Source organism: Myxine glutinosa, chromosome 7, assembly GCF_964187855.1.
Source record: "Myxine glutinosa chromosome 7, kmMyxGlut1.1, whole genome shotgun sequence".
NCBI classification, from domain to species: Eukaryota; Metazoa; Chordata; class Myxini; order Myxiniformes; family Myxinidae; genus Myxine; species Myxine glutinosa.
The window spans coordinates 53,486,888-53,508,074 of NC_136267.1; the positions used below are offsets into that span (position 1 = coordinate 53,486,888).

Sequence of the window (21,187 nt, forward strand, 5' to 3'; positions counted from 1 at the left end):
ATTACGCCACATTTTAGAATAGCATGTGTACTAGGGTGGGCTTCAAAAAAGCAAAATGCAGATTTTCTCCGGGACATGGTCTATTTTTGTTCCTTTTGGTGTCAAAGGAAACCACACCAAATTTGAATGGAATCCAATAATATTTAGGGGTGCCACATCAGTGATGAATTTTCCCCCATGCAAAAATTGGAATTCCCATTTTTTGGGCTGTATATACACAAAATAAATACATAATTATATATATATACATTAAATATAATATTAAAAATAAATATATAGTAAATATACATTAAATAATAAATATACATAAATACACATTATACATTATATATATACAATATATTATACATACAGTTTTGAGACTTCCTATGATCACTATCTGGGCAATTTTCATGCATGTTTTGTACAGGTTCCTGGGGTCAGGGGTACGCTTTTTTAGTGTGTAATATGTAGGCCTAACTTATTGACTGTGGCTCTTTTGTAGAGAGTGACCCTGTGGAGTAAGAATTAACAGGATTTTACCCACATTCTTGCTTATTTTGCAGATATGGCATGTGCTAGTACCAGTGTTTCATTGAAAACTCGGGCTCAGGATAATGTGTATCTCATTGGGTCCACTTCTGGAGATGCCATCAAAGGTGCCAAGCTCCCGACTGTGCATCAATCTCTTGTCCTGTTTTTCCATCACCTGAAGAAGGAGAATCGCACTGCCCGGGAGAGTGCAACCCACACCATTGAAGAGGTTGTGAAGTTCTGAGAAAAAGCTCACCTACCTACAACGACGAAGCAGCACTGCATCCATCGTTTGGAGAGGCTATATGAAGAATGGAGGAGCCTCCAAAAAGGTGCAACGCGGGGTGGTGCGACCCAAGAGAAAAAGGAAGCATCCTTCAAGGCCTCCTTGGAGAAGACGTTTGATCTTAGGCATGCAGATTCGGAGGCCATAATCACCAACCCCGAGGACAGGAAGTTTCTTCACGATCAATTCTCAGAGAGGAAGGCTTCAATGGGATCTGTAGACACTGTGTTGGAAGCAAAAACGTTCTTGTGTGTTTGAAAGATCAGCAGCCACGAGATGATTATCGTGAACTCCTAGAACTGACTGTCATCTACATGGGAGGAATCCCACCTCGTGGAATCCGGATCATGGCTCCAGGAGCAATGCACAGAGCCAGATGGATGGCAAAAGCACTATATTCACTACAGGTGTTCACGTTTCGGTCAGAGTTCCACTTGACACTTCGAGAGGCGAGAGAACTCCGAGCCTTCAACATTTTTGTCTGCCTTGTGTATGTACAGGCTTGGTTTCGGGCTCCACAAGCTATTGAGGCTCCCCTGAATGACATTAACCTCTTCAAGAAGTTGGAAAAGTTTGAACAAATCAATCAGAAGATGGCTCAGGCAGCCTTGAAGGCACTTGGCCGCCACACGTGGTACATGAGCCCAGTACTAGTGGCATTTGCATTCTTTGACACCAGAATTGACAAAGAAAGCAAGATCAATATGATTGAAGCATTGAAAAATGACGGTGAAAACCCCTCTCCAAAGAGACCAGCTATCAAACGAGGAACCGCCCTGTCAATCGCTGGCCTCATAACAAAACACACCAAGCATTTCTTCAGCATCCTAGGGACCCCAACTGATTGGATGGATAAGGATCCTGGTTCATGGGAGCAAGAAACCAGCTTTCAGGAAGCAAAGAAAGCCGCCAGTGGCTTAGTCGTGGTGAACGACAGGGCAGAAAGGGGTGTCGCATTGATACAAGACTACAATAAGCTCCTTACAAAGGATGAAGAGCAAAAGCAAGCTCTGCTCCAAGTTGTTGCTGCTCACAGGAAGATGTACCCCGATGCCAAGAAGGCAACAGTGGTGAAACAGGCCCAGAAATAGGAGTTACATTTCTCATTATATTTGGGTTTTTTAATATTATGTGATATGGTGTCTCTTCATTTTATGAACTGAACATTTGGATTGTTATCATTGAATTTGAGTTTTCATAGCAATATAGTGCTATTTGTGCAGCTATTGTAACTTGTGTTTGCTAGAATACAAAGAAAGTGAGTGGAGGGTGGATTTTCATAAAACAAACTTCTGGTTTTGCTTTCGATCCATATATAGAAAAGTTTTGTAGACACCTTTAGATTGAAGGCTGATGTGGCACCCCTAAATAAAATCAGATTGCTTTCATATTTGGTGTCTTTTCATTTTCGAACAAAAGGAACAACATAAAGCCATGTCCCAGTAAATATTTAAAAAAAATTATTTTGAGCACCACCCTAATGTGTACGTATAAACAATATGGATACAAATAAAAAACCCACGTGGTCTTTTGTAGACCGAGAGCCACCCTTCACATTAATTGGGGATTGATGTGATTGCCAGGTATGACAAAGGGTGTAAACCCACCTCATTAAACACCAATCAAATAATTGGCAGCATTCCATTTCAAGGAGCACTCACAATAACGAATTTCAAAACAAATGGCACTTATGGTGGACAAACCCGTCTTAATGTACAAATATCAACTTGATATGATGAATTGTAAAATGTACATATTTTTACATTTCTGGGGGTAGAGATGAATCTCACTGGAAAAGCAGGTTTGTGTAAATTAACATTGACTGTGATGTGAACAAGAAGAACCTCGATGCACATAAGTAGGGAATCTGTGGAGCATAAGATCGTATATGTGTCTCCATACGAGACCCGAGAACCCGAACAACTCATGCCGACAGAGACCCGAACATTTTCCAATCTGCAAATAACCCCCTCCCCCCGCCCCCCAGCAGAACATTATTGATGGGCGTCAGGAAGGCCGTGAGGCTCCGCCCTGAAGGGTATGACTGGTCGGTGAACGGGATGATGTGATGAGAATGTCGAGATTGGTCGAGTGTCACTTCAGCGAGGGGCAAAGGAGGTTGAGCCCCTCCTCCCTCACTCGCTCTGGTACTGGCTGCCTGATGGGCGGTCACAGCATTTTTATCTCCCTCTCTGCCCTGGGAATGTAGGGACAATGACAGGGAGATCAGGAGAAGTGGTGGAAGTATTGGTCAGAAGAAGAGTGGACATATGTTGTGTACAAGAGACGAGATGGAAGAGAAGTGGTGTGAGAATGGTGAAGGGTAGGCAGGGACAGAAATACAAGTTTGTGTGGCAAGGGTACCTGGAGGGCGTGAATGGTGTTGGTGTCCTGTTTTCTGAGGAGTTTGTAGACAGTGTGGTGAGTGTGACTAGAGTGAGTGATAGGTTGATGATGGTGAAAATGATGATTGGAAAGCTCTTGGTGAACGTCATCTCGGGATATGCTCTGCAGGTTGGTCGGAGCGATGAAGAGAAGGACAAGTTCTGGTGTGCAATAGAGAAGCTGATGGAAAACGAGAAAGATGAGGAAGTTGTTGTGGTCGGAGGAGACCTAAATGGACATGTGGGAAGGAATATGGATGGTTTTGAGGGAGTTCATGGGGGTTACGGATATGGCGTGAGAAATGGAGAAGGTGAAAGGATTTTGGAGTTTGCTGATGGAGCTGATTTGTAATACTCGGTTCCAGAAAGAGGAGAATAAGCTTGTTACATACACGTCAGGTGGGTCGACGACAACCGTTGACTACCTGATGGTGCGTAGGCGAGATAGGGGGCACCTCTAGGACACAAATATGATCCCGGGGGAGGAGGCTGTTTCACAGCACCACTTGGTTGTCTGCGACATAAGGGTGAAAGGTGCGAGGAGAGCTCGGCGGGTAAAGTACCAACCGAGAATGAAGGTGTGGAGGTTGAAAGAGGTGACAGTAAGGGAGGCATTAAAAGAGAGGCTGAGTAGGGTAGAGGATGATGTGGTTGAGCTTGAAAGTGGTTGGATGTCAATGAAAGCTAGTCTGTTGGGAGCCGTTGGTGAGATATGTGGATGGACAAAAGGACCACCGAGGCACTCGGAAACATGGTGGTGGGATGATGAAGTTGGAAAGAGGATTGACGAGAAGAGGAAGAAGTTCAAGGAGTGGCAGAAGGCGAAGGGTACGGTAGCAGAAACGTTATAAGGCAGCCAAGAAGACTGCAAAGAAAGAAGCAGCAAAGGCGCAGGAGGCATGTAGGAAAATGTTCAGAGAACGCTTGGATTCGGAAGAGGGTCAGAGAGCAGTATTCAGGATTGCAAAGCAGATAGCGAAAGAGAGGTGTGATGTGATGGGGGTGAGTTGCTTGAAGGATGAAGTGGGACAAATCGTTGTGGACCCAGATGGAATTAAAGGAAGATGGAAAAGATATATGGAAATGCTGTTGAATACAGAGAATGAATGGGATGGCAACATAGAGAGTAACCCAGTTTTAGGACCGGCAGAGAAGATAACTGAGAAGGAAGTTGAGGAAGCGATAAAAGCAATGAAGAGTAGAAAAGCAGGAGGGCCGATGGGAGTTGTGGGAGATATGTTGAAGGCAGCAGGAAGTTGGGGTGTGAAGAGAATGACAGAGATCTGTAACCTGGCGGTGAAAGAAGGCCGCATTCCAGTGGAATGGGAACCGAGTACCCTCGTCCCTCTATACAAGGGGAAAGGTGACCCTCTAGAGTGTGGCTCGTACTTAGCGACAAAGTTATTGGAGCATGGAATGAAGGTATTGGAAAGGGTGTTGGAGAGGAGGATAAGGAAGAAAGTGAAGATCGACGAAATGCAGTTTGGATTTATGCCAGGAAGAGGAACGACAGACGCGCTTTTTATTGTGAGGCAGTTGCAGGAGAAGTACATGGAGAAGAGGAAGAAGTTGTTTCTTGGGTTTGTTGATCTGGAGAAAGCATTCGATAGGGTTCCACGCAAAGTATTGACATGGGCAATGAGGAAGTTAGGAGTGGAGGAATGGTTGATCAGAGTAGTGATGGCAATGTACAAAAGAGCGCGCACAGCTGTAAGGACGAAGGACGGGAACAGTGGTGAGTTTGAGGTGAAGGTGGGAGTGCATCAGGGGTCGGTACTAAGTCCACTACTATTTGTAGCTGTGATGGAGGTGCTGGCTCAGAACGTAAAGGAGGGTTTACCGTGGGAGTTGTTGGATGCAGATGATCTGGTGTTGATTGCAGAAAGTATGGATGGACTGAAGGAAAAGATGAACAAGTGGAAGGAATGTATGGAGACAAAAGATCTGAAGGTGAATATCGGAAAGACGAAGGTGATGGCAAGTGGTAAAGCATGTGGTGAGGTGGAAAGAACTGGGAAGTGGCCCTGTGCTGTGTGCAGGAAGGGTGTCGGAGTGAACTCCATTCAATGTACAATGTGCGCTGAGTGGGTTCATCAAAAATGTAGTGGTCTGAGAGGGTCATTAACCAGTGTGGCAGCTACATTCAAATGTAAGGTGTGCACAGAGGGAGCTGCAGATGGAGGAAATGTTGAGTTGGATCTTGGAGACGGCGTGAAGCTGGAAGGTGTGAAAATATTTTGCTACCTCGGAGACATGCTGAATGGAGAAGGTGGATCAGACTCGGCAACGGTTGCTGGAGTGAGATGTGCTTGGAAGAAGTTTCGGGAACTGAGTGGCGTGCTGATGAGTAGGGGAGTGTCTTTGAAGCTGAAGGGAAAGGTGTATGCTGCATGTGTGAGAAGTGTTATGATTTATGGGAGCGAGACATGGGTAATGAACGTAGAGCAGCAACGAAGGTTGGAAAGGGTGGAAATGCGAATGGTTCGATGTATGTGCAGAGTATCGTTGAGAGAGAGGAAGACAAATGATGAATTGCGAAAAATGATGGGAATAGAGCCTGTGATTGGTGTTGTGAAGAGGAACAGGTTGAGATGGTTTGGTCATTTGTTGAGGAAGGATGAAAGTGACTGGTTGAGAAGAGTGATGGAAATGAATGTAGAAGGAAGTAGAGGACGGGGAAGACCGAGAAAGACTTGGCCAAAGATGGTGGAAGAAGAAATGCGGGCAAGGGGGTTAACAAGGAGAGATGCAGAAAATAGGGCAAGATGGAGAAGATTGTCATGGGGACCGCAAGGCTAACCCCCGCTCTCGCAGGGAAAATGGCCTTAAAATGCATGTTGTTGTTGTTGTTGGTCTGCCCTGGGCTTCGTGCCGAGCAGTCACAATTTTGGCTCGCTCTCTTGGTCCTGGCCGCGTGGCGAACAGTCGCATTGTTGGCTCTCTGTTGGTCCTGGCGTGCAAGGTGACCGGTCGCATTTTTTGACTCTCCTTGGTTCTGGCGATCGGATAAGGTGGTCACTTTTGTTCTCTGAATAGGCGAGCTATCGCCGACACCCTGAAGGAAAAAAACTTCTGAATTCCTGCCCTAACCTCGTATTCCCCTGTCCCAAGGGAACGAAGTGCAAAAGGGTATTTTTCCGTTCACACATCAGGATCAGCACATCAGCATTATATTGAAGTAGATCTGTGTGCAGACTCGCAGGCACACTCGCTCACACACAAAGACAAACCAATTACAACAACCTCTCCCATCACTTTGGGAATGGGCAAAGACTAATAAACATTTCATAAACTATGGTGAAAAAAGTCAACGGGTTTAATATCAATAGACCCCAAATATGCTTATGGAGTTGAGGAAAATAATTGGTTTACGATTCATCAGGATTCACACAGCCATGGAAGACCAAATTTCCAGGAGTTTTCCAGGACAAAAAAGTTGTTTTCCAGGACATTTCATCAAAATGGTTGATGTTACAAGTGACATTGGAATAAGCCACAATAACAAGAATGAAACCATGTTAGTTTGCTGTTATTCCATCAAATATTTCAGTAACTAGAAACACACGCTCTCTTTGGGAGTAGTCTGGGTCTGGGGGAGGGTGTGGGGGTGGTGGGGGAGGAGGGTAAAATACATGTTGTGCCATGGCTAATAATCTCCCCTGTTTGCAGCAGGGGTTAGTTAAACTACTTGCACTGTGGCACGGGTAGGTGAAAATTTGTAAGTCGTCTCCCTCGTGGGGAGGGGGGAGGGGGGTCTAGGAGAGTCTGCTGGGGTCAAAGTACACCAAAGTTTGTTCACAGCATAAATAAATAATAAGGCCGACAGGATGTTTAAGGGTTGAAGAGGGTTTGACCACCCCAAAATAGGTATTTTTTGTTTGTATGTTTAGTCAGCTCTTTCACGAGCCTCGATTCAGTATACAAAAAAAAAAAAAAAAAAAAAAAAAAAAAAATCTTTTGATTATGTTAGTATGATTCTACATACTGCCCAGTCTCCTCGCAACCATTGAAATTGGTTTAAAATACCGTGATACCGTTTAAAATACCTTTATTCAGTGTAGTATAATGCTTTATTCTACCAGGTGAGCGCCCAGGGTATTGCTCCTATTTTTCACAAATAGGGGAAGCTGTTTTGCATCATGCAGTCAGTCCTGACAATGCATATTTAGATTCCAGTTAGCACGACATGCACATGAAAACATATGACCATTGCTAGATCTTCAAACAATGACCCAATAAGCGGAAGAGATGGATTGTTACGTAAAACAAGGCCTCCTCCAAGTACCTGTTTACTCCAGCTTCGACATCCGCGGGATCCAAAAAGAAATGAGTGCCAAGGTCCCAGGTGGTCGCTGCGTGAGTGTCATGCACACACAGAGACTGCAAAGAAAGGAATGTTGTGGATACAATGTGCATCGATATTACAGCACTGTGTGTGTGTGTGTGTGTGTGTGTGTGTGTGTGTGTGTGTGTGTGTGTGTGTGTGTGTGTGTGTGTGTGTGTGTGTGTGTGTGTGTGTGTGTGTGTGTGTGTGTGTGTGTGTGTGTGTGTGTGTGTGTGTGTGTGTGTGTGTCACAGGTCATCTACAGGGATCATCGCAGGTCATATATATGTGACCTACGATGATCCCTGTGTGACACTTTCAGCTATTACCCGTGGTCATGTCATTATCCATTCTCGGGAAAATGACTTCTGCTTATTATTTTTTCTTTACCCTTCATCGTCATAAAACATATATATCGGATTACCTCATAATCAGCTACTTTTTTATGCACACATTGCAACAAAGTTGGCAACACGAGCACACACTTTCATGGACCTTGCAAGGGAACTCATATTTATTAGTATTTAAGGTAAGACCTATGTGCGGATGGCAATCTTGCACACACTATGTTCCTCCAATCAAGAGGAAGACGAAGAAGCACTCCTTCCACTTCTTCAGATGCATATGGGTGCCGAGGCAGTTTTCCATTGGCTAGGAGGCAAAGCTCAAATGGTAAATGAGAAAGCATCTCAAAATGGAAGTGGACAAAAGAAAGCAAATGCAAGCAATTACAAAACCTGGCCGTCTCGCGCTGCGCAGCTGCGGACGGACAAATTGTATTTACTGTGCCTTTGCCCTTTGACCCAATTCTTAATTAGTCTTCTCCAATTTCTCACACGAGTTTATTGAAAATTTGATGACAAAATAAGTTGTGTCCTAGACACACAGGGCACAACTTATTGTTGCGTGTTCATATATTTCATGCGACATACACACGCACGCGACATACGCTCCCGCTCGAGCGACACACAACCTCATCTCCCATAGTGTTCATATATTTCAGAACAAAAAAGGCAAATTTAAAAGCAAGAAGCTACAAGGCAAAACATATTGACACTTGCTGTTTAACTCAGTAGGCATAATATAAAGACCCCCCACAAACTTACCTTCACTCCGGCCAAAACGATGTTTTTAGCTGCAAAGACAGGCACCGAAACGTATGGTGTGAGGTCTCAAACACATGCAAAGACAGGCACCGAAACATTCTGCATATGGCATAATTACCGAAACACACACCGTAAGCCCCACCCAATCCACCCATGCAAGCAAAACCAAGAAGGACCTCCAAGAGTGCAGAAGCCCCCATCCTGCCTTCCACACACCTATTTCAACTCCAAGCCCACCCAGGCCACTCAAGAAGACACTCGACTTGGCCATGTGAAGCATTGCTGTGTCTCCCAACACGTAACGTTGCCGGCTGTACAAAAAAAGGAACAAATAAACAGTAAATATTTAAAGAGGCACTATAACCAGAATGCACAAGTTGTTTTCATGAACTTCCTTTACACAAACAAACCAGGCAACAACCATGCTCGATAGAGCGCATTCCTCCGCCAGGCCAAACAGGTTACGTTTAGTATCCCACTGATAGGCCGGATCTGGATTTGGACCTGAACCAAAATCTAATTGGCATGTTCTTGTCACACACCCAACTCATCCACTAAGTTTTGTCATAAATAATCCACAACTTTTTAAGATATCTATCGTGGATATCTATCTTTTTAAGAACTATCTATCTATCGTTTTTGCCCCCATCACTCAATGAAGAAGCACTTAAAAATAAAAACTTTCGTATCCAGATTCGTACTCGGATCTTCACCAAAATTGAATCAATTCCTCCTTGTCACACACGCAACCAGTTAACTAAGTTTCATCCAAATTAGTCCATAACTTTTTGAGACATCATGCTATAAATTGGTTTTAGCCCCATCACTCAATGGTGAAGAATCACTTAAAATTATCCGATCCAGATCTTCACCAAAATCTAATCATTTCGTCCTTGTCACAAACCCAACCTCTCCACCAAATTTCTTCTGCATCCATCCACAACCTTTTGGGATATCCTGTTCACAAATAGACAAACGAACAAGAAGGTATCAGGCGGTAGCCTGACCGGTATGACGAAAATCGAGAGAATCAATAATTACCTCCGCCACCGAAGGTGGATGGAGGTTATGTTTTAACCCGTCTGTTTGTTTGTCTATTAACAAGATATCTCAAAAAGTTGTGGACGCATTCGGACAAAATTAGGCAGAGAAGTAATATGTGACAAGTACGAAATGGTTAGATTTTGGTGAAGATCTGGATCCAGATCCAGCCTATCAGTGGGATACAAACATAAACCGTTCAGCCTGGTGGAGGTATGCGCTCTACTAAATAATAATAATAATAATAATAATAATTCATTTATTTTGTATAGCGCTTTTCCAGAAGCCCAAAGGCGCTTTGACAGAGTGGAAAACATAATGCATAACAATACATGAAAACAACAATTGCAAAAAGACAAGAATCAAGAAAACAAACAGCAGCGATATACGGCATATATATAAGACAAGAATCAAAAAGACAAGACAAGAATCAATAGGGAAAAATTTAAAGCAAAAGGAGGGAGAAGGAGAAGAGATAGTCAGGGGTTAAATGCTGTGGGTTGAATGTTGAATGCAGCGTTGAACAGGTGGGTCTTTAGTGATGTTTTGAATGTGGTGAGTGAGGAGGAGTCTCTGATGGTGTGAGGTAGTGAGTTCCAGAGGGTGGGAGCAGCGATGGAGAAGGCCCTGTCCCCCCAGGATCTGAATTTGGTCCGGATGGAGGGGGTCAGGAGGTTGGTACCAGCAGAGCGGAGGTTGCGGGTGGGAGTGTGTCTGGAGAGGAGGTCAGCCAGGTAGGATGGGGCCAGGTTATGGAGGGCTTTGTATGTCAAGAGGAGGATTTTGTACTGGATTCTCTGGGGGATGGGGAGCCAGTGAAGCTTGTAAAGGACGGGGGTGATGTGGTCACGGGTCCGGGAATGAGTGAGTAGACGGGCTAGTTCTAGTTGATTATGATGTTGTTGATTTATATAATGATTTATATAATTTATATTATGATTATAATAAATGCCGTTCTAGTTGATTATGCAATTAAAATAAATAAATAATAATCGTAAATAATAAAAAAATTTATCAACTAGCTAATAGCATCATACCTAAACTACCACCAGTTTGATCCGAATCTGTAACTTTTGAAAATTAAGTAATTAATCATAAAAGTAAATAATTAATCGATTAATTGATTAATCAATAAATCAACTAGAACGGCACTCGGTAGAGTGCATACCTCTACCAGGCTGAACAGTTTGTTTTGTATCCCAATGATAAGCTGGATCTGCATTCGGAACTGAACCAAAATCTAATCAGCTTGTTCTTGTCACATACCAAAACTCATCCACCTAGTTTAGTCAAAGGTCATCCATAACTTTTAAAAATATGTTGTATAATTGCTTTTCGCCCGATCTCTCAATGGTGAAGAATCACTAAAAAATTAAATAGTTCTCATATCCGAATCCATATTCAGATCTTCACCAAAAACAAATCGATTGGTCCTTGTCACACTCCCAATGGATCCACCAGGTTTTGTTCAAATCCGTCCATAACTTTTTGAGATATCCTGCTATATGTCGTTTTTGGTCCATTCTCTCAATGGTGAAGAATCATTTTAAAAATTCTAGTAGCCAGATCCAGATCTTCACCAAAATCTAATCATTTCGTCCGTGTCACACACACTACCTCTCTGCCAAATTTTGTCTGAATCTGTCCACAACTTTTTGAGATATATTGTTCACAGACAGACAGGGTTGAAAACATAACCTCCGTCCAACTTAGGTGGCGGAGGCAAAAAATACCCTTTTACAGCCAAATCAGTTGGTCACTTTCATGTCCATATATCAGCTTCCAAGCTCAAAAGGTGCCTGAGATATTGCCCAGATGAGAAACAAAATAAACTAGAACGGCACTCAGTAGAGTGCATACCTCCACCAGCCTGAACCAGCCTATCAGTGGGATGTTTTGTATCCCACTGATAGGCCGGATCTGGAATCGGACCTGATCCAAAATCTAATCGGCTTGTTCTTGTCACCTAACCAACTCGTCCTCAAAGTTTATAACTAAGTATCATGTTTTATATATATATATATAAAACACTGTGTGTGTGTGTGTGTGTGTGTGTGTGTGTGTGTGTGTGTGTGTGTGTGTGTGTGTGTGTGTGTGTGTGTGTGTGTGTGTGTGACCGACTCCTAAACGGAGAGGCTCACGCACTTGATATTTGGCAGAGACATGGCCATTGAGCCTGGGAAGGACATGGCCTACCTCAAAATATTTGACGAGATCCATATTTTTTATTCATATTTACCTCAGCGCATTTCAGCGAGGAACATTACACACGGAATCTCAGCCGGTGCCAGAGCAGCTCGCTGATTTGCTCAGAGCGATCACGTGATGTTCCATCCTCGCTGCCAGACCACTGAACGGAAAATATATAGAATGACCATTGCCATTCACACCACATAGGTGGAGATGCAGCTACCGGGCGCCATCTTGGTTGGCACTCGATGCTGGGCGATGGTGATTTCCGTCACACCTTTGCACGTAATTCAGAGCGAAAAGCGATTGCGTTTTTTCACCTTTTGTGCGATAGTGTTTTGTGTCGATTTTGTGCGATATGAATTAAACGTCTTTGCAACAGCTGTGAAACGTCTTTCCACAACCCTTCCGTAACCGATTGGAGCAGTTTATTGCCGCACAAAATGGCATTTTAACAGTTGTCTGGCTTTTAAAATCTGGGACACGTTCAAAACAAACGAGATCCGCGAAGCGAGTTGGTCGAGTCGTGTTAACCAAGATGGCGACACGGCGGCTACACTTTTCACAGAGTATGAGCGTTCTATATATTTTCAATTCAGTGCGCCCGACTCGCTCACGTACTTGATTTGTGGCATAGACATGGCCATTGGGCCTTCACGGTGTAATTTGTGCGAGGCTTTTGTCCGAGTGAGCTCGAGTCGAGGCGGCGAATGTACGGGTTGGGAATATACGGGTCTCCCTTCCCCCACCCGGCAACGCCGGTACTGGAGGGCGTCACAGGATCGGTGAGTCTCCAAAATCCGCTTCGTGCTGTTGTTGCGCTGCTCTCCTCCCATGAGAACTGCAACGTCATTGTTGACTGGCCCTCCCCTTCCTCCCCTTCGTCCTCCCCTCCCCCTACTCTCCCCCCTTCCTTCCCCCTCCCCTCCGAGCAATGCTGGGTACTTCTGCTAGTATGTATGTATGTATGTATGTATGTATGTATATACAGTGGAACCTCGACTTACGAGTGCCCCAACTTACGAGTTTTTCGAGATACGAGCCGTCACTCTGGCAGTTTATTGCTTTGAGATGCGAGCCGAGATCCGAGTTACGAGCTTTCGCCACCCGGTCACGTGGTTATCTTGCCGTTCAAGTACAGTATCTCTGTCGTATAGCGCTAATGATATATAACGCCGCCGATAATGATATGATAATTTATGATAATCTATGCAGCACGACGTGGTCCTCACGTCACACAAGGCGCCTTTGCCGGCGCAAAACGGCTCTCTCAGGGTCAAACTCGGTATCGTTTTGAGCGCACGGTTCAGACCTTCAAGAAAAAGTTTATTTTGTAAAAATCGAGCCACGCGTTCAAAAGATATGACCGGTTTTGTTCGCCGGCACGTCGGCGCTCGAATCGAATCGAGTTAAAACGAACACTGCCGTTGTCGGGTCCGTCTGAGACAACCACCGGGCCTAGAACGCTGGGACCGGTCTCGTTGGATAGGCCTGGATCAGATCTCGAAACGCTGGAAGCTGCACCTCTCTGTGATAATCTTGTGGACCATGACAAGAGATCGTGCGACACGTGGTTATCATGCCGTGCAAGTACAGTATCTCTGCCGTCAACTTGTTCAGAGTGCCGGCGATAGCTCGCCTTCTCTTTGTGGAAAACACGGTGAGATCCTTAACATCCAACAACTAATGGGACGCAAACGGGGCGCCCAGTTTAGCGGTACACCCATTGATGAATCACCCTGCCTGTGATTCACCCATGACAGGTTATAGCTGGGTCGGGATTCAAACCCAGGCTGGACAGTTTAGACTTTAGAGTCAAGTGTGCGTACCTCCAGTCCAGGCCATCCTGCCAACTTGTATGCTGCATACAGGTGAAATATAAAGCGCGAGATATTTTTATATATACTGTATATTTAAAAAAAAATTGGTGTGGTTTTTGGCGGGCTGGAACGGATTAATAGCATTTCAATGCATTTCAATGGGGAAATTTGATTTGAGATACGAGCAATTTGAGTTACGAGCTCGGTCACGGAACGGATTAAACTCGTAAGTCAAGGTTCCACTGTGTATATATATATATATATATATATATATATATATATATATATATATATATATATATATATATATATATATATATACATATACAGTGGTACCTCGGCTTACGAGTGCCCCAACGTACGAGTTTTTCGGGATACGAGCCGTCGCTCGGGCGGTTTGTTGCTTTGGGATACGAGCCGAGATCCGATGTACGAGCTCAAAAAATTTATTTTTTTGAATTTTCCGGTTGTGGCTTCCGGTTCCGGTCACGTGGTTATCTTGCCGTGAAAGCATCTCTGCTTGGATATAAAACACGCAATCGTCGAAATACATTAGCGAGGAATCTCCTTGCTCCAGCCGGTGACGTCATCGGCGGGGATCCCCGCCTCCAGAGTGGCTGGTCACGTGACCGCCAAAGCGTGTCGCGCGTGCGGGTATAATGAGCTACACCTGTGGATCACGTGACCACGGAAGCACGCCTCGCTTGAGAGGCATGGCTTTCGGTTTGCGTTTTGCTTTATAAGGCGCGATAAATGGGCTTTTGAGTGTTAGCGGTTCATGGCGTTGACGGTTCATGACGGTTCATGGCGTTGACGGTCAAAAACCCATTACATCAATTTTACCAGGCACTGTACAGTAAGTACAGTGGACACCAAATGCACGGTGGAAGGCTAGAAGTAGAAGATCGTCCAAGACAAGTGAGAATAAGCCATACTTTGGAGATGACGTCATTCGCTGGTCCGATAACCAAAGATGTGGTATAAAAAACCAGGTGAGCTAACAATGCAGCAATGAAGGAATTCGGCCAAGGCACCGGCACACAACGACCTACCTACATCGAAAGACTCAATGCCAATGGTGACAGAAGCCAAGACGGCCGGCTTAAACACCGCCGAAAGACCACGGTGTACCAACTTACGATGCAGAACATCTTGCACTTAATATGATGACAACAGGTGCCATCCTCTGACGTACCATTACAGGTACAGGTACAGTACACGTGAGCACAGAGCAAAAGTTCACTGAAACCGAGATTAAGAAAAAAGAAAAAACACCTCGTGGTCCGTGCTCGATATCCGAGTTTCAATCTTTTCAAACACATGATGCTCTCGGTCACGGTATCTCCTGCGAGCTGCTTCTCCTTCAACCACACAAACAACAACTTCTCCATATCTTCATGGATAGAGGTCCAGTTTATTTCTTTACATTCTCTTGTATTATGTACAGTATATACGAGGTCGTGCTTGTTTATACATTATTTGTTATTTATAAAGTACATTTTTGTTATTTAAAAGCACCTAACAAAAAAAATTGGTGTTTTTTTTTTGAGGCTGGAACGGATTAATAGCATTTCAATGCATTTGAATGGGAAAATTTGCTTTGACTTACGAGCGATTTGGCTTACGAGCTCCGTCACGGAACGGATTAAACTCGTAAGCCGAGGTACCACTGTATATCGCTTTTCGTCCGATCTCCCAATGGTGAAGAATCACTTAATATTAAATAATTCTCGCATCCTGATCCATATTCAGATCTTCACCAAAATCGAATCGATTCGGTGTTGTCATACAGGTAACCTCTCCAGCAAGTTTCGTCCGAATCCGTCCATAACTTTTTGAGATATCCTGTTCACAAACAGACAAACACCCAGACAGGGGTGAAAACATAACCTCCATCCACCTTCAGTGGCGGAGGTTAAAAACACCAGGAGAGATGATCATTACAGTTGAAGTAAGAACACCAGGAGAGATGATCATGCCAGGTGAAGTAAGAACACCTGTAGAGATGTTCATGACAGGTGAAGTAAGAACACCTTTCGAGAAAATCATGACAGGTGAAGTAAAAACACCTTTCGAGATTATCATGACAGGTGAAGTTAAAACACCTTTACAGATCATCATGACAGGTGAAGTAAAAACACCTTTAGCGATCATCATGACAGGTGAAGTAAAAACACCTTTAGAGATTATCATGACAGGTGAAGTAAAAACACCTTTAGAGATAGTCATGACAGGTGAAGTAAAAACACCTTTAGAGATCATCATGACAGGTGAAGTAAGAACACCTTTAGAGATTGTCATGACAGGTGAAGTAAGAACACCTTTAGAGATTGTCATGACAGGTGAAGTAAGAACACCTTTAGAGATCGTCATGACAGGTGAAGTAAAAACACCTTTAGAGATTATCATGACAGGTGAAGTAAAAACACCTTTAGAGATCATCATGACAGGTGAAGTAAGAACACCTTTAGAGATTGTCATGACAGGTGAAGTAAGAACACCTTTAGAGATTGTCATGACAGATGAAGTAAAAACACCTTTAGAGATCATTATGACAGGTGAAGTAAGAACACCTGTAGCGAACCCTCTGGTAAAGTTTTGTGAAGATAGCTGAAATCGTTCGCGAGTTATCGCACTCACAGACAGACAGACAAACAGAGGCGAAAACAAAGTAAATTTGAATAAACAAACATGTGCGTGGGATGTGATGGGTAACGGGATCAACATGTGGTTAAAATTCTGAAAGTGAATTCACCTGTAAAGTGAATCATCTATCTCCATGATTCCTGGCACCCCCGCTCGGCAGCAACTGTCAATCAGATCACTGAAAACAAAATTAGAGGAAACGAAGGAAAAAAAAATCCGGTGTTTTGCAAAAACAAAAAGGGATTTGTCAAACCATTAAATATTTCACACAAATAAGGTGTTTTACATTCAAAATGTCGATGCAGAAATCAATCTACAAAAAGTACTTGTTCAAATATCTTCGTTCCTTTCGTCAGAGGCCGCAACATCATCATACGCACGGACATAACGGAGTAGAGTTCACTTGAATCATTACAGGAGACTCACAACAGCACAAGTGAGTGGTGACGAGGACGAACCTCTATTGGCGGCAAATGCTGATGACACTGCACTGAATCACTTGGAATAATGGTATTTCGCACTTTACCACACAGGTAATAACGTGCGCCACACAGGCAATGTGGGAAAGATCTGCTCTAAGCCGACAAATGTACATTAACATTTATACTTCCGGGTTGCGTACTTTTTTTGCCTTTTTACGATGTTATCATTTTCCTTCCTTGATATTTACTTCAATAATATGTGTGAGATAAAATATGGCAGAAACTTTGCCATATGTTTTCACTGAACGTAATTTATAAAGCGCTGAATTGAACTGCCTGAGAGGGAAGGGAGTACCAGCTGAGCTAAACTATCTTGTAAATAACGTCTCCTTCAAGAGTGCTCACCTATGGTAAACGCTTACGGTAACCACTCTGCCAACATTACTATAAAATGTGAGGTACGTAACACAATGCAAAAAGAGAATATGAAGCGTCTTTGAACACTAATATATTATTCATTCATTCATTTCGCATGCGCACCTGTGTTCAATTACCAATCAGCAAGCGCGACTGTGCCACTGATGCAATGCCCCATGTGTTTGCAGGAATTTGGTATCTGTTCATGCGTCAGTGAGATGACCCAAAAGACTCAGAAGACCCATAAGACTCGTAAGACCCCGAAGACCCAAAATACCCTTAAAGATCCCGAACAATCAAAAGACCCCAAATACCCAAAAGACATGAGGGGCCAAAAGGACCCTTAAAGACCCAAAAGGCTCCGAAGACCGAAAATACCGAGTGGACCCAAAAGACCCCCGAAGCCCCAGAGGACCCTAATATAAAGACCAGAAAGACCCAAAATACACTGAAGACCCTTTAGATCCTGATGACCTTTTAGAACCAAAATGCCTAGAGGACTCAAAAGACCCCAAAGACCCAGAGGACCCTAAAGACCAGAAAGATCCAAAAGACCCTGAAGACCTTTTAGACCCAAAATACCCTGAAGACCTTTTAGACCCAAAATACCCTGAAGATCACAAGGAATTTTCACGGGCTCCTGCCTTTATGCTGTCAAGGGATATTCCTGTCAAACTCCCTTGATATTCCAATTATATTGCAAACTAATTCCGATGTAATCAGGTTATCTGCTAGTATATCTACATAAATGCAAGTTGCCTGATTGCGTCTGATCGGGGTAAACGTCGTAACCACAGCGCGTACAATGCCGAATGACACATCATTTAAGAGCTCTTGGGTCCATACAGTGCAGGGGGAGGTTTCCAATTATCAAAATTCATGAATTTCCAAATTCTTTGCATTTTTGTTGTGTATGTGGTGTATATACTCAGAGTCGTTGGTTCGTACACGTACTGGAAGTTAAAAACAAATTCAAACCCCAACCTATCCAGTCAATTGTGTCAATGTATCATTATATTTTGGTGAGGGCTGTAAGCAAAATGATGGGGACAGAGTGGACAAAAGCACCAAACTTTGTGGAGATGTTTGTTAGGTCCTGTAGCACAATTTTTGATATGTTCCACAAAATCAATCTCAGCTGATGTTCTTACGTGACATGTATCAAAAAATGATGACGCGACAAATGTAAAAAGTCAACAAAAAGTTTGTTCGGCTTGCTAATGGTTAATTTTTATTGATCAATTTGTCTAATTTTGACAAATTAAAGACACAGAAATCCAAACAGACTATCTACAAAGAATTTGTATGAAAGAAGAGAGAATGAAGAACATATTTATAAGTGAGCATGGTGTATGATGCAATGAAAATGAAAACGTTTGAGTTTAGCAAGTCAAATGTTTATATGAAATTGACATCTAATCCTTCATGCAGTTACACTTGCAAAGGTCTGTACATCTCCACTGGGCTTTTTTGCAAGAACATCTTCCAGTACAGCCAGCAGCAGCTTTGCAGCTACACTTGACAAGTTCACTACATACTTCTGAAGCAGTTGGTACAGTTGTCCACAGTGGAATCCAACAACAAGTGGTGGCGTCCATTTTACAGCCCCATCTTTCTAGAGTTGGTATTTGCTGCTGAGATTGATCGCTTGTTGTCCAGATTCCAGCTTGGTAGACACAACGCTTTGTGTGTTGCAGGAGGGCACCTTGTGTGGGAGGGAATAGTGTCCATGGTTTTGCTTTGTTGGCAAAACATTTCCCTGCGAGCCTCATTCACAGTCTCAAGTCCGCTTGTCTTCTGGTACATGAGGACGGTGAAGCGCTCCAGAAGTTTGAAGTTCTTATCACTGATGTCCACTTCTTTGAAAGGGTGACTGGCGATGTCATTGAAGGCCTTGGTCACATCAGGGAAAGATTTCCAAGTCTCCCAGGCACACCTTTTTCCCTTTCCAAGAAAGGCTGATACTGTATCGCAGCCTGTGAAGCTGTGGAAAACTGGCAGGGCAGTTGACATTTCTTTGCCAAGAGTTAGGGCCAGAGCATTGATATGAATGTAGGAAAAGCTCCTTCCTGTGCCAAACCCAACCCAAATGTTCAGTGTCGGGCATATGTCTTGCAGGTGGTAAAACTTGCCAATCAATATGATAATAACATCGGTGTCCACGGTGCGAACAAAGCAAGTCTTTGATTCTTGCTGTAATGCATCTTGCACATGGCAGAGTATTCTGGTATCGGCCTCTTCATGGTTGCAGGCAGGTATGACGTGGTCGCTTCCTCTGATGGCAACATTTTCTCCTTGTGTCACCACCACTGTTTTGCCAGGAGGAAATTCACTGCTTTCAATCTTCTTGGACAGAAATTCAAAGAATTCCTCCTTGTTTTCTGCATCACGCAGGAAGTCCTGCCACTGTCCTGGGATTTTGTTCTTGCTGGACACCTTTCTTCTCATGCCTTTTCCTCTCTTTTCTCTGGCAGAACCTTTGATGCTGTTTTTGAGATACCTGTCCCAAACAATGTCAACCCTGTCTGCAGTCTGAAGCTGATGCCGCACATGAGGCAAGAACACGTCGGCAGCGTAGTCCTCAAATGTCGTCACACCAATAACAGGTAGAAGGTGCACCACAGCTGCGCCGTCAAGCACCTTCACATCAAAAGTATCGGGTAGATCTTTCTCACATGTTTTCTTCAAAGATGAGAGTAGCTCAGGAGGAGCGTCAAGGACTATCATTTCTGGATGTTGCTCCTCCAAGGCTTCTGCCAGTTCAGTTGTGTCATATGGCTGAACATCGTCCAGTAAGTGTGGAGCAGATGCCTCCACTGTCTTTGTTAAACATGTTATTAGATTAGATTTTTTTCCGAGACAAAGTTTTCCTCTGTCAGACAAAGAAGGAGGGAACGGGTGGTTTTCATGGCTGAAAAAGGAAGCCATATCAGACTCTCTGTGTTGTGCCACGATGTATAGTCTGGAGAAAAGGCTGACATCAGTCTTCAAATTTGCAATCTTGTCTGCTTGTTTGCTTTTGTCTTTAGGAGTTGGACACTTGAACAGACGCAAAGAGTTCTTTTTGATGGGATCATGAATGGATCGTTCACAATCGGTCAGAACTGAGTTGCAGTAGTCGTTGTACTGGTGTTCGCCAAGATCCTCAATGGTGCGGACTGTATGTATGACAGAATCATTGAGGACATCATGAGAGTCTAATGTCAGTAATTCTCCACTGTCAGTCAAGAAAGGATTGCCCATTTCTTTGAACACTCTCGTAAGGCTGAGAGTTTGTTGTTTGAAACACTCTTGAGTTGACAAACCTTCTTCAAGATGAGAGTGTTTTGCACAGTTTACTCTTGAACAGTCTTCAAACTCAGTCAGCATGCGTGCCTGTTCTGGACCTGCCAGTACCCATTTTCGGAGAGCCGATGGGTTTTCTGTAAGCCCTACTGCTCCACCAGTACCTTTCACCAAGTCATTATTTTGTTCATGAGCCTGATCTAATGGCATACTTGAGAACTTGTTTGCCGTTTTTGAGACAACCCAATGACCATGCTCAACAAATTCTTCCAAGGTAGAAGGCGGCAGATTTTCCATGTCTCGAATGTGAACAGGAACCCAGCGGGCATAATTCGGATGGTCCAGGGCAAAGAACCACTTGGCCAGAGCTTTCAGGGAACCCACATACAATGCAAAGTCAGCCTCACGATGTGCTCTGACAAACAGAAGAACAAGGAGTTCAAGTCTGAGTATGGTGTCCCAATACTGAAATGTGGGGCTCTTTCTCACCATTTCTTGTAGCCAAGCGTCTTCTGACTGTTCTTCTGCTTCCGACTGCAAGGTGAGAAATGCTTCTTTTTGGAGTTGTCTCAAAACGACAGCGTTAACTTGATGGGCATGGGCGTGTTCTGGTTACGTGAGAACAGCTCAGAAACGACTCTGCTGTGCCTGATGAAGCAATCCCTGCCTGTGTCAGTGCATTGGTCCACCCAGAGCAATCTAGGTAATCACCGACAGTCTTCCACAGAGCCATTTCAATATGCAAGCCCCCAA

General features: G+C 43.8%; 1 protein-coding gene across 6 annotated transcripts in view; it reads right to left on the reverse strand.

Moving 5' to 3' along the window:
- The window catches only part of UBA6 (ubiquitin like modifier activating enzyme 6), a 134,609-nt gene extending 117,679 nt beyond the window's left edge, over positions 1 to 16,930 (reverse strand). For 2 of the 6 annotated variants that reach the window (XM_078781707.1, XM_078781703.1), the window contains exons 1-5: positions 16,769 to 16,930; positions 16,420 to 16,488; positions 8,830 to 8,924; positions 8,614 to 8,642; positions 7,469 to 7,563 (exon numbers count right to left, since the gene is read on the reverse strand). In XM_078781707.1, the coding sequence (XP_078637833.1) occupies positions 7,469 to 7,563; positions 8,614 to 8,642; positions 8,830 to 8,924; positions 16,420 to 16,445 (245 nt within the window). In that variant the 5' untranslated portion in view covers positions 16,446 to 16,488; positions 16,769 to 16,930. Of the gene's footprint in view, positions 1 to 7,468; positions 7,564 to 8,613; positions 8,643 to 8,829; positions 8,925 to 16,419; positions 16,489 to 16,636 lie in introns of all 6 variants that reach the window. The other 4 variants (XM_078781709.1, XM_078781708.1, XM_078781705.1 and 1 more) reach the window with 4 other exon arrangements.
- Between the last annotated feature and the right edge of the window lie 4,257 nt (positions 16,931 to 21,187).